Source organism: Lethenteron reissneri, chromosome 27, assembly GCF_015708825.2.
Source record: "Lethenteron reissneri isolate LAM-NWPU_2019-01 chromosome 27, ASM1570882v1, whole genome shotgun sequence".
Classification (NCBI taxonomy): domain Eukaryota; kingdom Metazoa; phylum Chordata; class Hyperoartia; order Petromyzontiformes; family Petromyzontidae; genus Lethenteron; species Lethenteron reissneri.
In genome coordinates this window covers 17,609,597-17,628,307 of record NC_083805.1, presented here as the reverse complement: position 1 = coordinate 17,628,307, position 18,711 = coordinate 17,609,597, and the positions used below count along the sequence as shown (strand labels likewise).

The 18,711-nt window shown below is 51.7% G+C and overlaps 1 protein-coding gene across 1 annotated transcript; it reads left to right on the top strand.

The window, feature by feature from the left end:
* The first annotated feature begins 460 nt into the window (after positions 1-460).
* On the top strand, positions 461-17,636 carry LOC133348670 (ubiquitin carboxyl-terminal hydrolase isozyme L5-like). The gene is made up of 11 exons (XM_061561610.1): positions 461-578; positions 3,826-3,889; positions 5,753-5,858; positions 7,017-7,142; positions 8,831-8,892; positions 9,353-9,483; positions 11,598-11,661; positions 13,238-13,340; positions 14,175-14,273; positions 15,599-15,697; positions 17,515-17,636. The coding sequence occupies exons 1-11, from the start codon at positions 500-502 to the stop codon at positions 17,557-17,559; spliced, it is 978 nt and encodes a 325-aa protein (XP_061417594.1). The 5' UTR covers positions 461-499; the 3' UTR covers positions 17,560-17,636.
* Positions 17,637-18,711: the final 1,075 nt, after the last annotated feature.

Sequence of the window (18,711 nt, the reverse complement as noted above, 5' to 3'; positions counted from 1 at the left end):
GATCAGGATGAGGAGGATGATGAGGATGAGGAGGAGGAAGATGAGGATGAGGAGAAGGATAAAGATGATGATACAGAGGAGGATGAGGAGGAGGATGAAGAAGATGAGGAGGATGAGGAGGATGAGGAGAAGGAAGAGGAGGATGAGGATGAAGATGATGATACAGAGGAGGAGGAGGATGAGGAGGAGGCGGCGTTATTTTGTTGGTGACCGTGGCGGCCTCTAGTGGAGGGAGCGATCCCGCACAATGTGACAGCACAACGCAGACAATCCACGCGAGTGTCGCCTGCGATGGAGTCGGTGCGAACCGATTAATCGATTACCGCTCCCACCCCCCGTGTTAAGTGCGAACCCGGACGATCGACTCCATAGGCATATCGATTACTCCCACAAGAATCGATTCCACGAACTGAGAGGTTCTGCGTTTTGCGAGTGGGAATCGACGAACCCGGCGAATCGATGTCGCGGGAATCGCGAGTGTCATCCAGGCGGAGGCGGCATGGCGGACCGCAGCGCGGGCGAGTGGTGCCTCATTGAGAGCGACCCCGGAGTCTTCACCGAACTCATCCGGGGATTCGGTGCGTGCCGAGCCGGGCCGAGCCGCGTGTCAGAGCGCCGGTGTTGAGTTGCTCCGCGTGCGCGAGTTCCCGGCTCCTTCCTCCCTCTATCGCCTCCCTCTCCTCCTCCTCCCTCTCTCGCCCTCTCTCCATGCTCGGGGCGCGACGCCGACCCCTGAGCTGTGTGCACGTGTGTTTGTGTGTTTGTGTGCACGTGTGTTTGTGTGCACGTGTGTTTGTGTGCACGTGTGTTTGTGTGCACGTGTGTTTGTGTGCACGTGTGTTTGTGTGCACGTGTGTTTGTGTGCACGTGTGTTTGTGTGTTTGTGTGCACGCGTGTTTGTGTGTTTGTGTGCACGTGTGTTTGTGTGCACGCGTGTTTGTGTGCACGTGTGTTTGTGTGTTTGTGTGCACGTGTGTTTGTGTGCACGTGTGTTTGTGTGTTTGTGTGCACGTGTGTTTGTGTGCACGTGTGTTTGTGTGTTTGTGTGCTTGTGTGTTTGTGTGCACGTGTGTTTGTGTGTTTGTGTGCACGCGTGTTTGTGTGTTTGTGTGCACGTGTGTTTGTGTGCACGCGTGTTTGTGTGCACGTGTGTTTGTGTGTTTGTGTGCACGCGTGTTTGTGTGTTTGTGTGCACGTGTGTTTGTGTGCACGCGTGTTTGTGTGCACGTGTGTTTGTGTGTTTGTGTGCACGTGTGTTTGTGTGTTTGTGTGCACGTGTGTTTGTGTGCACGTGTGTTTGTGTGTTTGTGTGCACGCGTGTTTGTGTGCACGTGTGTTTGTGTGTTTGTGTGCACGCGTGTTTGTGTGTTTGTGTGCACGTGTGTTTGTGTGCACGCGTGTTTGTGTGCAAGTGTGTTTGTGTGTTTGTGTGCACGTGTGTTTGTGTGTTTGTGTGCACGTGTGTTTGTGTGCACGTGTGTTTGTGTGTTTGTGTGCACTCGTGTTTGTGTGCACGTGTGTTTGGTGTGTTTGTGTGCACGTGTGTTTGTGTGCACGGTGTGTTTGTGTGCACGTGTGTTTTGTGTGCACGTGTGTTTGTGTGTTTGTGTGCACGTGTGTTTGTGTGCACGCGTGTTTGTGTGTTTGTGTGCACGTGTGTTTGTGTGTTTGTGTGCACGTGTGTTTGTGTGTTTGTGTGCACGTGTGTTTGTGTGCACGTGTGCTTTGTGTGCACGTGTGTTTGTTGTGTTTGTGTGCCGTGTGTTTGTGTGCACGCGTGTTTGTGTGTTTGTGTGCACGTGTGTTTGTGTGCACGTGTGTGTGTGTGTTTGTGTGCACGTGTGTTTGTGTGCACGTGTGTTGTGTGTTTGTGTGCACGTGTGTTTGTGTGCACGCGTGTTTGTGTGCACACGTGTTTGTGTGCACGCGTGTTTGTGTGCACACGTGTTTGTGTGCACGTGTGTTTGTGTGTTTGTGTGCACGTGTGTTTGTGTGCACGTGTGTTTGTGTGTTTGTGTGCACGTGTGTTTGTGTGCACGCGTGTTTGTGTGCACGCGTGTTTGTGTGCACGCGTGTTTGTGTGCACGCGTGTTTGTGTGCACGCGTGTTTGTGTGCACGCGTGTCTGTGTGCACGCGTGTTTGTGTGCACGTGTGCACGCGTGTTTGTGTGCACGCGTGTTTGTGTGCACGCGTGTTTGTGTGCACGTGTGCACGCGTGTTTGTGTGCACGCGTGTCTGTGTGCACGCGTGTCTGTGTGCACGCGTGTCTGTGTGCACGCGTGTTTGTGTGCACGTGTGTTTGTGTGAGTAAGGGGAGTGGTGGCGCAGTGGTGAGCGCGCTGCGCGACGCTCACGGCAAACACCGGTGACGACTATCTGAACCGGACCCGGGCCTCCCCTAGGGTGACTCAGCCTCAAATGAGTACCTGCTGCGATGTGTAAACATCGCCACTGGAGAGACAAAGGCGGTCGGGCGTGGTGCTGGCCACCCACCCCCTTGTGTACCGTTCCGGCCTTCATAGGTGCTCGCTAACAGCACTTGCACCAACAATCGGTAGGGGGAGTGGGGAGTGCAGTTGGTGCAACTTGCCAGTCATCTCGGTCAGTCAAGCCATGACACATGTGTTTGTTCCGTGGCCTGCCAGTGGGCCTTCGATACTCCACGTGGCCCCAAAGTGTGCACCAAGCATGGCAAAAACGCCGTGGTGACATCACAGCCACTTTGTGGTGAACCGCGTGTGTGGGTTTCAGTTCGTGTGTGTGCGTGTGTGTGTGCATGTGGGTGTGTGTGTGTGCATGTGGGGGTGTGTGCATGTGTGTGTGTGCATGTGGGTGTGTGTGTGCATGTGGGTGTGTAGCGGTTAGTGCGTTGTGCTACGAACCCGGAGACCCGAGTTCAATTTCCGCTCACGGCCAACGCCAATGACGGATTATCTGAACCAGTCTTGGGCTTCCCCTAGGGCGACTCGGCCTCAAATGAATATCTGGTGCGGTGTGTAAAAGCATCGCCACTGGGGAGACAAAGGCGGTCGGGCGTGGGGCTGGCGACCCACCCCCTCGTGTACCATGCCAACCTTTATAGGTGCTACTTGCAAACAACACTTTCCCCAACAGTCTGCGAAGGCTATACGTGTTGTTTTCTGTGCGCGCTGGGGTGTTTCTGTGTATTCACATGGCAGTGTACGTGAGAGTGTGGATGTGCCTGGTGTGTGAATGTGTCATGTAAGGATTTGTTGAGGCGCGTGCAAGTGTGGGCATATATAACAATGTCAACTTGTAACGGTTCGACACAGTGTTCGCTCACTCTCAGAGAGAGAAGACGCAAGAAGGAACAACAGACGAGCGGGAAGGCAGCCACGCAATGAGCCAGAACCAAATCCCCCCCCCCCCTCAAGTTCTGCGGTCCTCAACATATTAAGCTGTTTAGAACCAATGATTGTTTTAACATGAGAGAAACCCGGAGCCGCACTATCCCCTATAGATAGCGAGCCAGGGTTTGGCACCTTGATGCTCACGGGTAAGGGAGTTTAACGACTTTTGTGCGGTGATCCACTGACCCTCGCTGCTGCCTGCACTGCCGTATTACAGGCAGCAACATTGCCGGGGGTGGCCACCACAGCCGCCCGGCGCATTGTGTGGATGTGTGAGCATGGACGTGTGTGAGCGTGGACGTGTGGGAGCGTGGTCGTGCAGGGACGTGTATGGGCGTGCGCACGGGCGTCCCGGGGGCGGCGTACGCGGCTGTGTTGGTACGAACATCGACGCGTGCAATTCATGCTTTCTTGTTGACGGAGTGTAACGCCTGTGTGAATCTGCGCGTGCAGGCTGTAAAGGGGCGCAGGTGGAGGAGATTTACAGCCTGGAGGAGGAGAGCTTCAGCAAACTCAAGTGGGTCCTGCGCACGCGGTCCCTCCGGGCACGGCGCAAACCGACTCTCGCGCCCGGGCACGTGCGTGGCACCGGGGAGGGGATGCGGCCCAGCGGCCGGGACATTCGCCGCACGTGGCGGAATGTTAACGCGTCGAACCAAGCAGGCCGCCCCGGATAATACCACGGGCGTATTAGCCTTAGAATACCACGCGACATCTGCTTCACAGTGGACGTTGAAGAGCCCACGACGTATGCCGGCCCACGTCGTGGTACCATTTTGCCAAATTGTTTTAAGGTGTGCTGAAAATTACTCGTGTAATTACACGTAGCAACCATCGCCCTCTACTGGCAGGATAATGCCCGCTTGCAGGCCGGTGCAGCGCTTCCTTGTGCCACACAGGGACATCTGCCGTTAGAGCATCTCCTGGGCAAAAAAAAAACTGCGCCGAGACTTTTGATTACGTTGAAGCAATATATCGTGTTTATTTTACTAGATAAGGCCCACTGAGATATATAGCTTGACTTAAAGCTTTCGTGACTGCAGGAATTAATATTGTTTGGGTCTTTCGGTAAATTTACGTAGATAGGTTCAAAAAATAATGAAAATAAACAAAAAACTACGACGTTTCGATGGCAACGCAAATGGTCGTCATCAGGAGGACAAAAGGGGGCAGGCTGTAAATCCCTTTTATCCTCCTGATGTCAATTGCTTGTGTTGCGATCGAAACGTCGTAGTTTTTGGTTTATTTATTACTTTTTTAACATATCTACGTGACTTTACCGAAACACCCAAAGAATATGAGCTGTTTAGCTCTTTTTCAGAAGCGGAGTAGCTCATCACGTGGACTCTTATTGCAGCCAAATAGTCTAAACGCGTGAATACGTTGATTCTGAATGTGGAGGGGAAAACCGGAGGACCCGGAGAAAAGTCCACGCGACCACGGGAAGAACATGCAAACGCCAAATGTACAGGCCTCATGGTTGGGATCGAACCAACGAACTTCTGCATACCAGGCGAGGGAGTTAACATCTCGCTATCGCGGTGCCTGAATGCGAGTATTAGTGTTATCAAGTTGTGTTGATGTGAATACATCTTCTTTTGTTACATGAGACTAATAGATCATGCAAATCAGTGAGATGGAATAAACAACACATGAGACAGTAAATACGAGACAAACAAATATTCCTGAATTGATAGGGCACATCCCAATATTGACAATTGTTATTAATATGCTTGTTTACCCAAGAATGCCTCGGTGAGTCTCATGACTCTTTCAGAAGGATCCTGACAAGATTTTGAAGTTGTGGGCGATGCTGCTGTTGTGTGATCCCAATTGAGTAATGTGCAGGAGTGTTTCAGCATTGGCATGTTTGGCCAATACCATTTGCATTGGGGGTTTTCAGCTATGGGAGGAAACCGGAGAACCTGGAGAAAACTATGCAGAACAGGGAGAGAACATAAAAAAAAATACTTGCACTCACTCGGAAGAACAGGTGGGGAAACCTACAAACTTCACACAAAGTCGAAAATCGAAGCTATGTAGCTCTTTTTCAGAAGCGACCTGGCCACAAATAATAGCCCAACGAGAAGTGGCTTATGTCGAAATTTATAGCAGCCAAACACTCTAAACGCATGTTTCAAAATGTGTTGGGAAAAACTGGAGAACCTGGAGAAAAATCCACGCGACCACGTGGAGAACATGCAAACTCCAAATATACAGCAGGCGTCAGGGTTGGGATCGGACCCACGAACTTCTGCATACCAGGCGAGGTAGTTAACACCTCACCACTGCGCCACCATCAAAAATCTTCAAACCTAAAATATGAGTGAGGAACATTTGTAAGCCGCTGGCGTGACCCGCTCGACTCTGGTTGCTGCAGGCCGGTGCACGGTTTGATCTTCCTGTTCAAGTGGACTGCGGGGGAGGAGATGGAGGGCTCCATCGTGCGCGACTCGCGCAACGACACACTCTTCTTCGCCAAGCAGGTACACGCGTGCTCGGTGCCCCGCCGTCAGCGCGGGCAGGACATTACAGGGGAGCGCCTGGGAGAACGGCCACAGGGAACTTTTGCGATGTACGTCAGAATGTAGTCTCCCCCTTCTTAACGCTGTTCACCCAATACAGTGTCAGGAAGGTTTCTGCAAAGTCTTTGCGATAGAGGGCGATGTTGCTGCTTTGTGTGTGATCCCAATTGAGTAATTTGCAGGTAACATGTCAGCATTGGGAGATTTGTCCAACAGCAGTTACATTGTGGGGTTTTTTGTTGGGTATGGGATGAAACCAGAGAACCCGGGGGAAACACAAGCAGAACAGGGGGATCACACGCAAACTCCACTCACACCAACACAGACAAAGATCCCCCGTGTAGCCTTAACAGACTGTTGGGGCAAATGCTGTTAGCAAGCACCTATGAAGGCCGTCATGGCACATGAGGGGTTAGGTGACCAATACCACAACCAGCCGCTTTTGTTTCCCGAATGGTGATGTTTACGCACCGCACCGGTTACTCATTTGATGCTGAGTCAACCTAGGGGAGGCCTAGGACCAGTTCATATCATCATCACTGGTGTTGACCACGAGCGGGAATTGAACTTGGGCCGGCGGGTCCATAGCGCAACGCGCTAACCGCTATGTCGCAGCTCCCAACACTCTTAGCGCACACACTCGCACACTCACTTTCATTCACTCGGCAGAACAGGGGGACAACATACAAATTACACGCGGAAAGGCACCTGAGTTTGGATCAAACTCGGGACCTTCTTACCGTGAGGCTTGAGCGTTACCACTACGCCGCCACCCTTAATGCCCGTGTGTGCATGTGTTACAGGTGATTAGCAACGCAATGATGAACGGTAGTATAGTGGTTAGTGCGCTGCGCTATGAACCCGGTGACCCGAGTTCGATTCCCGCTCACGGCCAACACCAGTGACGATTAGTTAAACTGGTCCTGGGCCCTCCCCTAGGCTGAGTCACATGAGTACCTGGTGTGATGTGTAAACATCGACTTGGGAGACAAAGGCGGTCGGGCGTGGTGTTGGCCACCCACCCCCTCGTGTACCATTCCGGCCTTCATAGGTGCTCGCTAACAGCACTTGCCCCAACAGTCTATTGAGGCTATATGGGGGTCTTTGTCTTTGTTTCAGGTGATCAGCAACGCGTGCGCCACGCAGGCGCTGCTGAGCGTGCTGCTTAATGTGACGCACGGCGATGTCGCACTGGGCCACACGCTCACCTCCTTCCGCGACTTCACCAGCGGCTTCGACTCGGCGGTGAGCTCGCAGCCCACTCGCCCCGACGCGCCCATGCACGTGCGCGCAGTCCAGCCGGCCTCATTCCCCCTCGTCACAGTTGTAGCCATTTAGAGTTGCCTCGCCCCACCACCACCGCCGTACAGGATAGGCTCGCTGCCGGAGAGAGAGAATCGCTCGAAGGAACGAGGAGGAACCACAGATGAGTGGGAAGGCAGCAGCAGTAGCCACGTGGTGAGCCGGTGCTAGGCTCACCCCCCATGAAGCTCTACGGTTCTCTGTGTATTAAGTTGATTTTAGTCAATGAGTTGTTTACACATTTGGGAGGAGAGCGGAGCACCCAGAGAATACGCACACATTCAATGGGGAAGACTCTAACCCATACGTTACTAAACATGCTCATTAGCATCGTTGTGGAGAATATAAATAAACATTGGAGATTACTCTACACTTGCTGTACTGCCATCTCCTGACGAGCCAGGGTACGAAACCTCAACAGTCACAACATGTTGTGACCCACCAACCCTCGCTGCCTCCACGGTGCTGGACTACCACATCCCGGCGATGTTGCAGTACTGTCTCGTGTGACCCACTGAAGGATGCTATTCGCTGTTCAGAGCTACGTATTGACTCAAGAAGCAATGTATTGTGTCTCGTGCGTGTATTATCTCATCTCGTATTGTTTATACTCTCTGCCTAATTTGTACCAACTCGTTTGTATTGTCTCTCTCGTATTTATCGTGTTGTACTGCATGCCTCGTTTGCATCGTCTCTTATCTTTTGTTCTGTTTCACGATGTTCCCGTCTCGTCTGTTCATCTCGTTCTATTCGACAAAAAGGAACATTCCAGAGTTCCTAATCAAAACGAGGCGCCGTTGGTGCTCATCTCCTGAGCCAGTGGTGGAAATTCCTCATTGCCATGGACGGGGCAAGTCTATATTCATCGGACAACCACTTATCGCTTCCCCACAGAGTGGTGCTCATTATATCGATCCCCGAATTTGAGCTCGTGACCTTGCGAGAGCCCATCACTCTCCCAATGAGCCACTTGGCTGGGTGTAACTGCTTAATTTATATTTGCCGTGATGATGATGTACCACACACACACGTGACCTGATACACGTGTTGATCAATTGATGCATCGGCAACTGAACAACACCTCACAGTCAAATAGATGATAAGCTGCGTCCCATATAATCTGCCTCTCCACCTAAAAAATAAAATAATTTTTTACTCATACCATCAGCCACACACGGACCTTCTGGAAGTGCATGAATTTAGCAGCTTTGGTTCAACACAAGCAGCTTTCCACATTCGGTGTCTCGGTAAGGACAGCTGACACGGTAGGAATGTGGCGAGGAGTGGTGGGGTGCATTAACATGCTGATCTCTCACAATACAATAGCCACTTATACAGCCTCAGGGAGACCATCTCTAGCCCCGCCCTCTTACCCTGAGGCTGCACCCATCTCGGGCCTACATAAGGACTTGTTTCAGTAGCTTTCTCTCTCTCACCCGAAGATGGTCGCTTGTGTTGCGATCGAAACGTCGTGATCTATTAATTTTCTACCCACGTGACTTTACCGAAAGAACCAGAGAGAATGGATTCCTGCAGTCACGAAAGCTTCAAATCTAAAAATATAATAGTTTGTTTTGGCTTGTGACGGAAGTGGCGCTTCTGTGCGTGTGGATTTTTGTTGACGTGCGCAGATGAAGGGACTGGCTCTGAGCAACTCGGACACAATCCGCCAAGTCCACAACAGCTTCGCCAGGTGCGTGCAGATGCGGGTCACCGGCATTGCAGCGAGAGCAGGCTCGGCGACGCGACGTCTTTGCTCGCCAGACACTTCAGTGGCGTAAAGCAACACGAATGTCAAACGCGGCTTCGCACAGATGGCTAGCACGGTTGGCTACGTACGGTGCGAAAGAAGATCAACGTAAATACTAACACACAATAGACTGTCAGAAAGGTTGAACGGCGTTCGTATGGCTGGGCGAGAGAGACGGTGGCGTGTTGCCACCACGAGCTCGGCTCGTGGGAGATGGGCGCGATCGGTGAACAAAGCGCATGCAGAGTATATATCCGTGGTCTCTCGAAGTGGAACATCATATCGGTCGGTGATGGTTACGAAATAAGGTGGCTCATGTTATCATGCTAACGGTGGAAGGCGTTCTCGCTCGCTGGCCTGGTGGCGAGGCGCGGATGAGCAAATGCCCGTGGTGTTGGCGCAGGCAGCAGATGTTTGAGTGGGACGGCCGTGCAGCTGGCAAAGACGAGGACGCGTTCCACTTTGTGGCCTTTGTGCCCAAGCAAGGTCGCCTCTACGAGCTGGATGGTCTTCGCGATGGGCCCATCGATCTAGGTACGTCCAAAGCTTCTCTTTGTTACCTTTAAGTTTTTGATTCTAGATTTGAAGCTTTCGTGACTGCAAGGATTCATATTCTTAGGTTTTTTCCGGTAAAGTCACGTAGGTAAAAAATTTAAATTAATAAAAGTAAAATAAAATAAAAATCACGACGTTTCGGAGGCAACGCAAGCTTCCGTCCTCAGGTGGAACAGTCTATCGTGCTGTGACGGTTCCACCTGAAGACGGAAGCTTGTGTTGCCTCTGAAACGTCGTGATTTTTATTTTATTTTGATTTTACTTTTATTAATTTAAATTTTTTACCTACGTGACTTTACCGGAAAAAACCTAAGAATATGAACCTTTAAGTTTGATTTTTTTTTTCGTACATGTCATCATTTGTGCAGAGTCCATCACAAAATGAAACACAGCTTATTTACATACCGTATAACCGACAGAGCTCACTCTAATATATATTGTTGTACATATCATTCATAGCATATCTCTGTGTTCATTCATCCCATGAATATATTTACAGTTTGTTATTTTGATTATTGTTGCAATGTTATTTGGTTTGTAATTGGATTCGTTTGGATATTTCATTATTATTTTATTTATTATTTATTTTTTCATTTTTGTTGATTATTTCTTCGACATTCTATTGAAAAGTTGTGGAGCTGACAACTCAAGCATTTCGCTGCACCCGCTATAACATCAGCTTCACTGTGTATGCGACCAATAAATGTTGATTGATTGAAAACCGCCGCTCTAGGATTTGTGAGGACGCTCACAGGTTTCGTACGGGGGGCACGGGAGACCACAAACCAGAGCACCCAGAAAAAATCCACACGTGTGAGGGGGCAGCACTAATTGTAATAATAATCATCGTCGTCGTGTGTAGTTTTATATATCACGACCTTCATGCAAATCACATCTCTCACAATCGCTGAGGATCCGCAGACCAAGTTGAAAGGCAGCAGCAGCCAGGCGGTGAGCTGGCGCTACCAACAATTGCCAAAGCTCTGCTGTCCTCTATATATAAAGATGTTTTAGCCAAGTAACGAGTGTTTATTCATGTGGGTGGTAAGCGGAGCACCTAGAGAACATCAACGTACGCGAGGGGGCAACACTCTATCCCACACAGAAGGAACAGATGGAGATTAGTCCACACTTTGCTGTACTCTACTACCTTACCTTGGCGCATCAGGGTATGGCACCTCCTTAACACCAATGGGGAGGGGGCTTCACGACACTTGTGTGGTCCACGAACCCTCGCTGCTGCTGCTGCTGCTACTGCCTCCATAGTGCTGGATTATAGGCAGCCACGTGCAGCAGCTTGGCCACCACCGCCACCTGGCTGTGCAGTCGGAGTCTCGGACTGCACAGCGGCATGTTTAGGAAGTATTTCAAATACAATTCGGTGACTCATACAGCGGTAAAGCAGGAGTGGGGAAATGGATTGTTATCCTTATGGACATGCAAAGTAACACACCTGTTGCTTCATTGGATGCAAAACAATGAGTGACAAGAAGTGGATTCCTGCTCAAACGAGCCTTCAGACATTGGTTCACATCTCCATTGCAGCAGCCCTTATCCAGTGATAAGAAAGTCCAACATTGCTGCTGCAGGAGCGAATCCATCCACAGGACAACCACTGTTGACTTCCCCAAAGAGTGGTACTCGTTTTATCGGCCCGAGAGGAACGATGGGCTGAGTCAACCCCCCAAGCAGGATTTGACCTCGTGACCTTCCGACGGCGAGCCGCTCCTCGCTCTGGCGCTGGGCCTCCTGGCCGCATTCCTGTGAATTCCATCGGCCAATGAGAGGAGCCGGCAGGCGTCGCGCGCGTCGCACTGGGAACGTGGCAGTGTGGGAACGGCGTCTCTCACCTTTACACCTCTTGGATTCCGCTTTTAAATATCTCGTCGAATTTCTTCGGGAATCGTTTTCTTTTATCGATTTTGCTCTGGTTTGTTTCACCACCTTGAGCTGGCATTTTGTTCATTTTGGCCAGAGCAGCAATCTCTGCTGTCAGCAACACGCATCACCGCCGGCTGCTGCCGCGCAACACACCGTCTTCACTTGAGTTGGATTGCCCACCAGCTGTGGCAACGTGCGCGTGTTTCTGTCAGGCGCCTGTGACCAGGAGGACTGGGTAAAATCTGTGCGACCCGTCATCGAGCGCCGAATTCAGAGGTGAGGAGGCGAGGCCACGCTCGCGCCGACATGCAGACCGCTGCAGTGTCAATACGCGTCGTGTGGAATACGCGGCAGTCTGCTCCAACCACAGGAACGCACAAATGCGGGCGACCTAAGCAGCTGCTGCCTGCAATGTTGACTGAGGCTGCGGGTAGTGGAGACCACGAGTAGCGGAGTTTCTTCCGTCAGATTTCGGTAGGGCCGTGGCCAATTTGGCGATGCTTGCGCCGCCTCCGTGCAGGTGTCGGCTGCTGTAGAGGGAATGTCGGCGAGTGGGGGCCACCTGGACTTGCGGCAGGGCCCGAACGCAAGCGGCGTCTACGGCGGGCGAAGAGCGGACGAACAATGCCTCTCTCGCTCATTCTGCCCCCTGTTTCGTCCGCTCGCCGAGCCGTGCACGGCCGGTGATGATTAGAGCGCCGTTGGTAACCGTGCAAGGGCCTGTGCCCCCACTACAAATGGTCGTGAATTGTTCTAAGTTGACTTGATGGACACAACATGGCCGAGCGTAAAATTTGGCATTAGGGCTGCATGGGATGTATGGCTTCTCGTTACCATCAAATTAGTTTCTAGACATGATTTCAGTATGCGGTTTTGGCTGACAGGCGAACACAAATATATAGTTATAAGCTGAAGCGTTGGTAATTTATATTTTTACCCCAAATCAGTTTATTGATTTTGAGTAATTTCGCACAGCTGTTCAAGTCCGGAAATAGCTTCACAGAAGGTGGTTATTTTGATCAAATCTACTGTAGACGTGGGTTGGGCGAGGATATCATCACACTGTGCCTATCCTTGCTCTGTAAATATATGTATTCAAGAAGATATCTTACATTTTATTTATCATACAAACAAAAAAATTTTCAGTGCCTACTGTGCCTATTGGATATTACGGCCCTGCATCTGCTTCACAGTGGCCAATGACAAGATCCTGCCAAGTGACTCCAAAACGATGAGGCCGTTGTGAGCCCTCGTCACGGTCGTAATTTCCCAAACTAAAAAAAATTTACCCACGAATTATCTGGGTTGCGATTGCGTGTAGCAGCATCGCCCTCCGCTGGCAGACTAATGGCCGCCTTCAGGCCGGTGCCGAGTCACCTTGTGCCGCACACGGATAGCTGCCGCTCGGGGGAGTTCCCTTTGAATGGCTGAGATGCGATGCTCGGGGATTTAAGCAAGTGCGCCGTATGTGCAAAGATTATTATTACCATCGTTACAATTGAGTTTGGCCCTTGCTATTCCAGTCGTGGGTCAGTGTCGCGTCCCCTGGCTGTGGAGTGGCTCACGGCAGCGGCACACGTGCCCAGAGTTGAGTTAAAAGTGTCCACGTGACGTGGCAAGAAGAGCATCTTCCTTTAATCGCCTCGCAGCATTGCGAGCATTTGATGCGATGGTAACACCACTCGTGCCTGGGTTCAGTTCCTGACTCGGGGTGCCTTTCGGCATGGAGTTTCTATGTTCTCCCCCTGAACACTGCATGGGTCTCCTCTGGGTTCTCCGGGTTCCTCCCACCAATGATTGCTCGTAAGAAATGTGATGCGTTTAATAATTACACACATTGTCTACTGTGCAGGTACACCGAGGGGGAGATCCGGTTCAGCCTCATGGCCGTGGTGTCCGATCGGAGGATGATTTACGAGCGCCGAATAGCGGAACTCCAAGCCGGCCTCACCCAGGTGCGGACCCACTCCCTCTCATCTGTCTGTGTCATTCACCTCTTGTGAGTGATATATAATTAATATGACATCATCAGCGATGGTTCGTCCACTGCTAAACTGAGGCCTCCCCAAGCCACCGCCACCTCCCACCATCCTGCGATGCAGAAATCCACCCAGCACGTGATTATACGGGGCCTGGCGCGGATAAAACAAACGCACGGATACGGCACTACAGATGCAAATGTGTTGGATGTTTAACCTACACAGAATGTGAGTGTCCGCGTAGTGCAAACTGGTTTTCTTGCCGGTCACTCGTTGCCTTGCGATGTCACGCCTGAGCGGGGGTGCACACGGTGACTTCCGTATTGACAACGTTGAAGCTGGGAAAGTTTTCATCGATCACTTGTGACTCGCAGCAAGACGGGGTTTGATTCCCGACTCGGGCACCTTTCTGCGTGGAGTATATATGTTCTCCCCCTGTTCTGCAATGTTTTACTCCGGGTTTTCTGGTTTCTTCCCATCACTAAAATAACACAATGTGGTGACCGGTACAGGCCAAACATCCCAGTGCTGAAAGATCATCTGAAAACTACTCAATTGGGATTACACGCAGCAGCAACAACATCGCCCCTTATGACCTAGCAGAACCCTCCGAAAAGGCAGATTTTTTACTGAATTCCTCTCTTTATGACACGTGCATACATGCGGGTGTATTGACCAATCATTGCTCACGTAGAGCCTTTAGAACGCTGCTTCCGTGAACATTTACGATGCGCGCGCACCAAGGTGACGCTTGCCAAGCGTCTGCTTGTGCGGTGAACGGAGAGAGCGTGGCCGGTGCCGTCCCCGCAGGGCGAGGCGCGGGAGGGCGGAGGCGCGAGGTCTCTGGCCGAGACAAGCGAGCTCATGCTGCTCATCGAGGAGGAGAACCTCAAGATGCAGCGACACAAGGTACGCGAGTGTGCACGTGTGTGCGCTTGAGTGCACGCGAGTGTGCGTGTTCCTGCACGTGTGTGCGTGATTGTGCGTGCTTTTGCGCTTGTGCGCACGTGCGTTTGTGCATAAATGTGCGCATGTGTAAACGTAAATGGGGCAGTTGTGGAGAAGGTGGAGAGTTTTCCATACCTGCGCAATGTGCTTATGACCAGCTCCGATTTGACAACAGAGGTCTCACTCCGAATCAGTCGAGCGGCATTATCTTTTCATCGGCTGCCTAACGCTTTGAGTCTTCTTGGCCACAGTCATGCCCTCCCTTTTCTGTTTGCGAAACGTGGACCCTCCTTAATGGAACAATTTCACCGGTTATAAACATTCAGGCTGGCCTGCCTACACTCACTCCTGGGTTAAACCAGGCTGGATTGTGTGAGGATCTCACAAATCCATGAAAAAACTGGACACAGTCCCATCAGTGAGCTCCTCCGGCAGGCGAGGCTGTGTTTGCTGGGTCATGTAGCCCACATGCCCAGCCACCACATACCTAAATAGCTTTTATTTGTCTGAATAGAGGGGGATAAAAGGACACATCACGGGCTAGAGAAGATATATAATGATGTGGTATGAGAGGATATGGAGCTGAGTGAATTGGCCAATGACAAGTACCAGCGGTGTCAAGATCAGCCTCTGGGAAAAGCTCGTGAAGGGCGCTACTGGGTAGTTGGAGGCAATTGCCATTCTGCAACAATAGAGAGCAGAGGCGCAATGCTCACAACAATGAGCAGAGCGCCGGGCGGCTAAAACACAGCAAGTTGGCACAGTAGGGGGCACAGGTGCTGCATATGTCAGTCATCTCAATCAGTCAACCCATGGTGCCTGGGTCTGTTCCGTGACCTGCCAACGAGTGTTCGACACTTCACGTGCCTCTTAAAGTGCACATAGCCTGGCACAAACGCCGTGGTGACGTTACCACCACTTAGAGGCGTATGACGTTTGTGCATGTATGGGGCGGGCGTTGGCGCAGTAGTTAGCGCTGCACTGCGCTACGGACCCAGTCACCCGAGTTCCATTCCCGCTCACAACCAATGACGGTAACAAATGTCTGAACAGTTCCCGGGCCTCCCCCAGGTCGACTCGGCCTTTAATGTGTACCTGGTACGGTGCGTAAACGTCAGCATTGTGGTGCTGGCCACAGCACTCCCTCGTGTGCAGGCCTGGCCTTCACAGGTGCTCACTAACAGCCCGTGCCCCAACAGTCTGTGCGGGCTACAAGGGGAACCGTTGTCTTCGTGAGAGATGGGAAAGGCCTCTGTGGTCACGCATTGCCGCCGTTTATGCTGTAGGTGGAAAACGTCCGCCGCAAGCACAACTATCTTCCCTTCATCATGGAGCTGCTCAAGACCCTGGCAGAACAACAGCAGCTGCTGCCTCTCGTGGAGAAGGTGGCACCTCCCAGCACACTCACTCCACTCGTGTTTTTTCCCACTACATATACATTATTAACAATGATTAGCATGAGTGACATGGCCCGATGCTTGCAGGCCCCTTTATATACGGGGCTCCCACAGTCACAGGGCAGCAGTGATTATTACCGATGAGTCCTAATGAGGACAAAACCATTCTCCAGCTGTGTCTTGTGTTTCACTGCTGGCCGAAGCGACGGCCACATTTCCTCAACTCTTTGAGCTCGTGGCCTTGGCAACTCGAGGGTCGCGCTTTCAGCTCTTCCGAGCTGGTGGTCTGGACAAGGCTGAGAGCATCATGAGCAGCGCGGCGGTCACATGACGTGCATGCAGGGCATGATGGTAGCCGTGCCCTGCTGCTGTGCGTGTTGTGTAATCCTCACCGTGCATGCAGGCCTGACCACATGATCCGCTGCTCCTCTGCACTTCTAGCCTTACATTTTTAGCAAGATAAACTCATTCTCGCATTTGTTATTCACGAAGCAATAATTATCTCGCTGCTCAACAGCCCGCGAGTACTCGCTCGTGTACGCCGCTTCTGTCACCACACCAACCGCTAAGACATGGGACTTGGGGGAAGACGGGTCACGCCTAAGAGAGATAGCGTCCAGGGGTAGAAACCAACTCTTGAGTGGCAGCTAAAAAAGGGAATGCGCCCAAGAGGACGTCCACCGCGGAGATGGAGTGGTGAAACCAGGCCGTCTGCAGGAGCTAGACGGATCTTTAGATCGCAGGATCGCGAGAGGTGGTGGAGTCTTTGGGAGGCCTTCATCCAGCAGTTGATGCTACACTGGGCTGTTTGGTCAATGCCAGTTACATTCTGTCTGTGCGTTTGGCTATGGGAAGAAACCAGAGATCCTGGAGGACACCCGTGCAGAACAGGGGGAGAACTTAGAACTCCACGCGGAAAGGCGCCCGGGTCGGGAATGAAACCCAGGCCCCGTTGTTCCTGCGAGGCCAGCGTACCGCCGCCCTGCCGTCCGGATATCTTGCTTTCGGCTAAGCCCAGTCAAGGTTGCGCTTCGCCATCGCTGCCCGCGCGCGATCTGTCTGTGTAGGCACTGCAACAGAACAACGGCATGGCCTTGGCTGTGGACGATGATTCTGTGCGCAGAGGAATGTCGGAGGCGGGGCGTGCGTGTTTGGCCGTACCCGGGGACGCACGACGCATTGTGTAGCTCTGTTTCCCCCGTCCGTGCATGCGTAAATGTGAACTTTCAAGCCACAGCGACTTCCTGCTCAAACGAATTGCGAGCCATCGGTGCTGATCTCCCGTTTTACAGCCCCTGAACCGGTTGGTGGAAATTCCACGTTCCGTTGGTGAGAGCGAGTCGATTCGTAGGAGAACCACTGTTGATTTCCCCACATAGCAGTACATATTTTCGCGATCCCAGAGGGGATGATGGTCTGAGTCAACCATGCCTGAGCAGGATTTGAACTTGTGACCTTTCCATTTGCGAGGAGCTCGCTCTACCGCTGAGCAACCTGGCCAGATGCACGTGAACTACACGCGTGATTGTACGTGAGTCGTCATTTATCCCCACGGTGCCTCTCAGGATCGCATGGAGATGTTACCTCTCAGGGCTAAATCTTGTACGTATCTTTGATCTCCTGCCTCTTCAGCTGACGACGACGATGATGATGATGATGCTGGGGCCACAGGAATGTTCACCAGAAGGAGCTGGCTGTCTTGTGGGCTCTTCTCCGGACCTTCTGGCTTTATTGGTGCTGCTCGCTCATTGCACTTTGCCCCAAGGCTACACGGGGGATCTTTTTCTTTGTGTGTGTGCTTGCAGGCCAAGGAGAAGGCAGCCGCCCGCAAGGTGAAGGAGGCCAAATGACGTCGTCGTCGTTCGTAGTCGTGTGTGTAGATTTCCTGCCTCTGTGAATTTGGTGAAAAAATAAAAATGAAAACTGACACGGTGCTGCTGCTGCCGCCGCCACGGCGCGGTTCGAGTGAGACTCGCGAACTCACCGCACGGCCTCCCGCGCGCGTCCACGTTGCACGACCTCGTGCGCGCGTCTCTCCATCTGCCTACGCCATCTCCATACGATGACCCAGCTCTTGCTGAGTCACTGCAGTCACTCGCTGACCAGCGTTCAGTCACCTCCTCATCACTCTTCTGTCGCTACCTGCCATGGTCACTTTTCCCATGTACTTCACTCGATTCCTCTACCCATCTTGAGGACTTGGTCGACCAGACACTGACTTCCATCTCATCCACACTTTGTTCAACCACCAACAACTGCAGGTCACAACAACAACAACACACTCAGCCACCCACTCATACACACACTACCACCCACCCACTCACCACACTGCAGGTCACAACAACAACACACTCCATTGGAACCTCCTTTGCCAGTAGCAAAATATGATAATTGTTTTTTTACCCTTTTATCTGGCAACAAAACTGACACCTTTTTTACCCCGAGCTCTCATACTCTGATGGTGCATTGTCTTTGAATTGTGCGCCTTTTGGCGTCATCTGGTCCAACACCATGTGAGACTAGGCTCTAAGAAAAGTTGTCTCGGGTGTGGACCAATCAATTTCAAGGACAGTGCATATATTATCAGAGTTGTGTTTTTTGTTTGAATTCTGACCGGAGGTATTGTGGTCAATGCAAACATGACTCCTTGTAAAAAAAGGTGTCAGTTTTGTTGGCAGATAAAAGGGTAAAAAACCAAATATAACAACACACCCACCCACTCATTCACACACTACCACCCACCCACTCGCCACACTGCAGGTCACCTAACTTTTCCTGCTTCTTCCCTTCCCGTCGTCTCTTTTCCCAAGCTCTCATAATATTTATCAAATCAACACGTGTGTCAATCACAAATTGAATAGTGATGTTTGTTGCTAGCCGCTTGACGTTTTGGGCTTTGCTCACCAACGCTGCCATCATCACCCGCTCATCTCTCACCTCTGCTCCCCACGCGCTCCCCGCCTGCTGCTCTACACCTGTGGAGGCTGCAGTGTGAATGAGCG

What these genes read in the sequence shown, in the direction of transcription:
- LOC133348670 (XM_061561610.1), top strand. Translation starts at nt 500, where the DNA reads ATGGCGGACCGCAGCGCGGGCGAGTGGTGCCTCATTGAGAGCGACCCC. An exon ending in TCAAGATGCAGCGACACAAG is followed by an intron (nt 14,274 to 15,598) that starts GTACGCGAGTGT and finishes TTTATGCTGTAG; the next exon opens with GTGGAAAACGTCCGCCGCAA. An exon ending in TGCTGCCTCTCGTGGAGAAG is followed by an intron (nt 15,698 to 17,514) that starts GTGGCACCTCCC and finishes GTGTGCTTGCAG; the next exon opens with GCCAAGGAGAAGGCAGCCGC.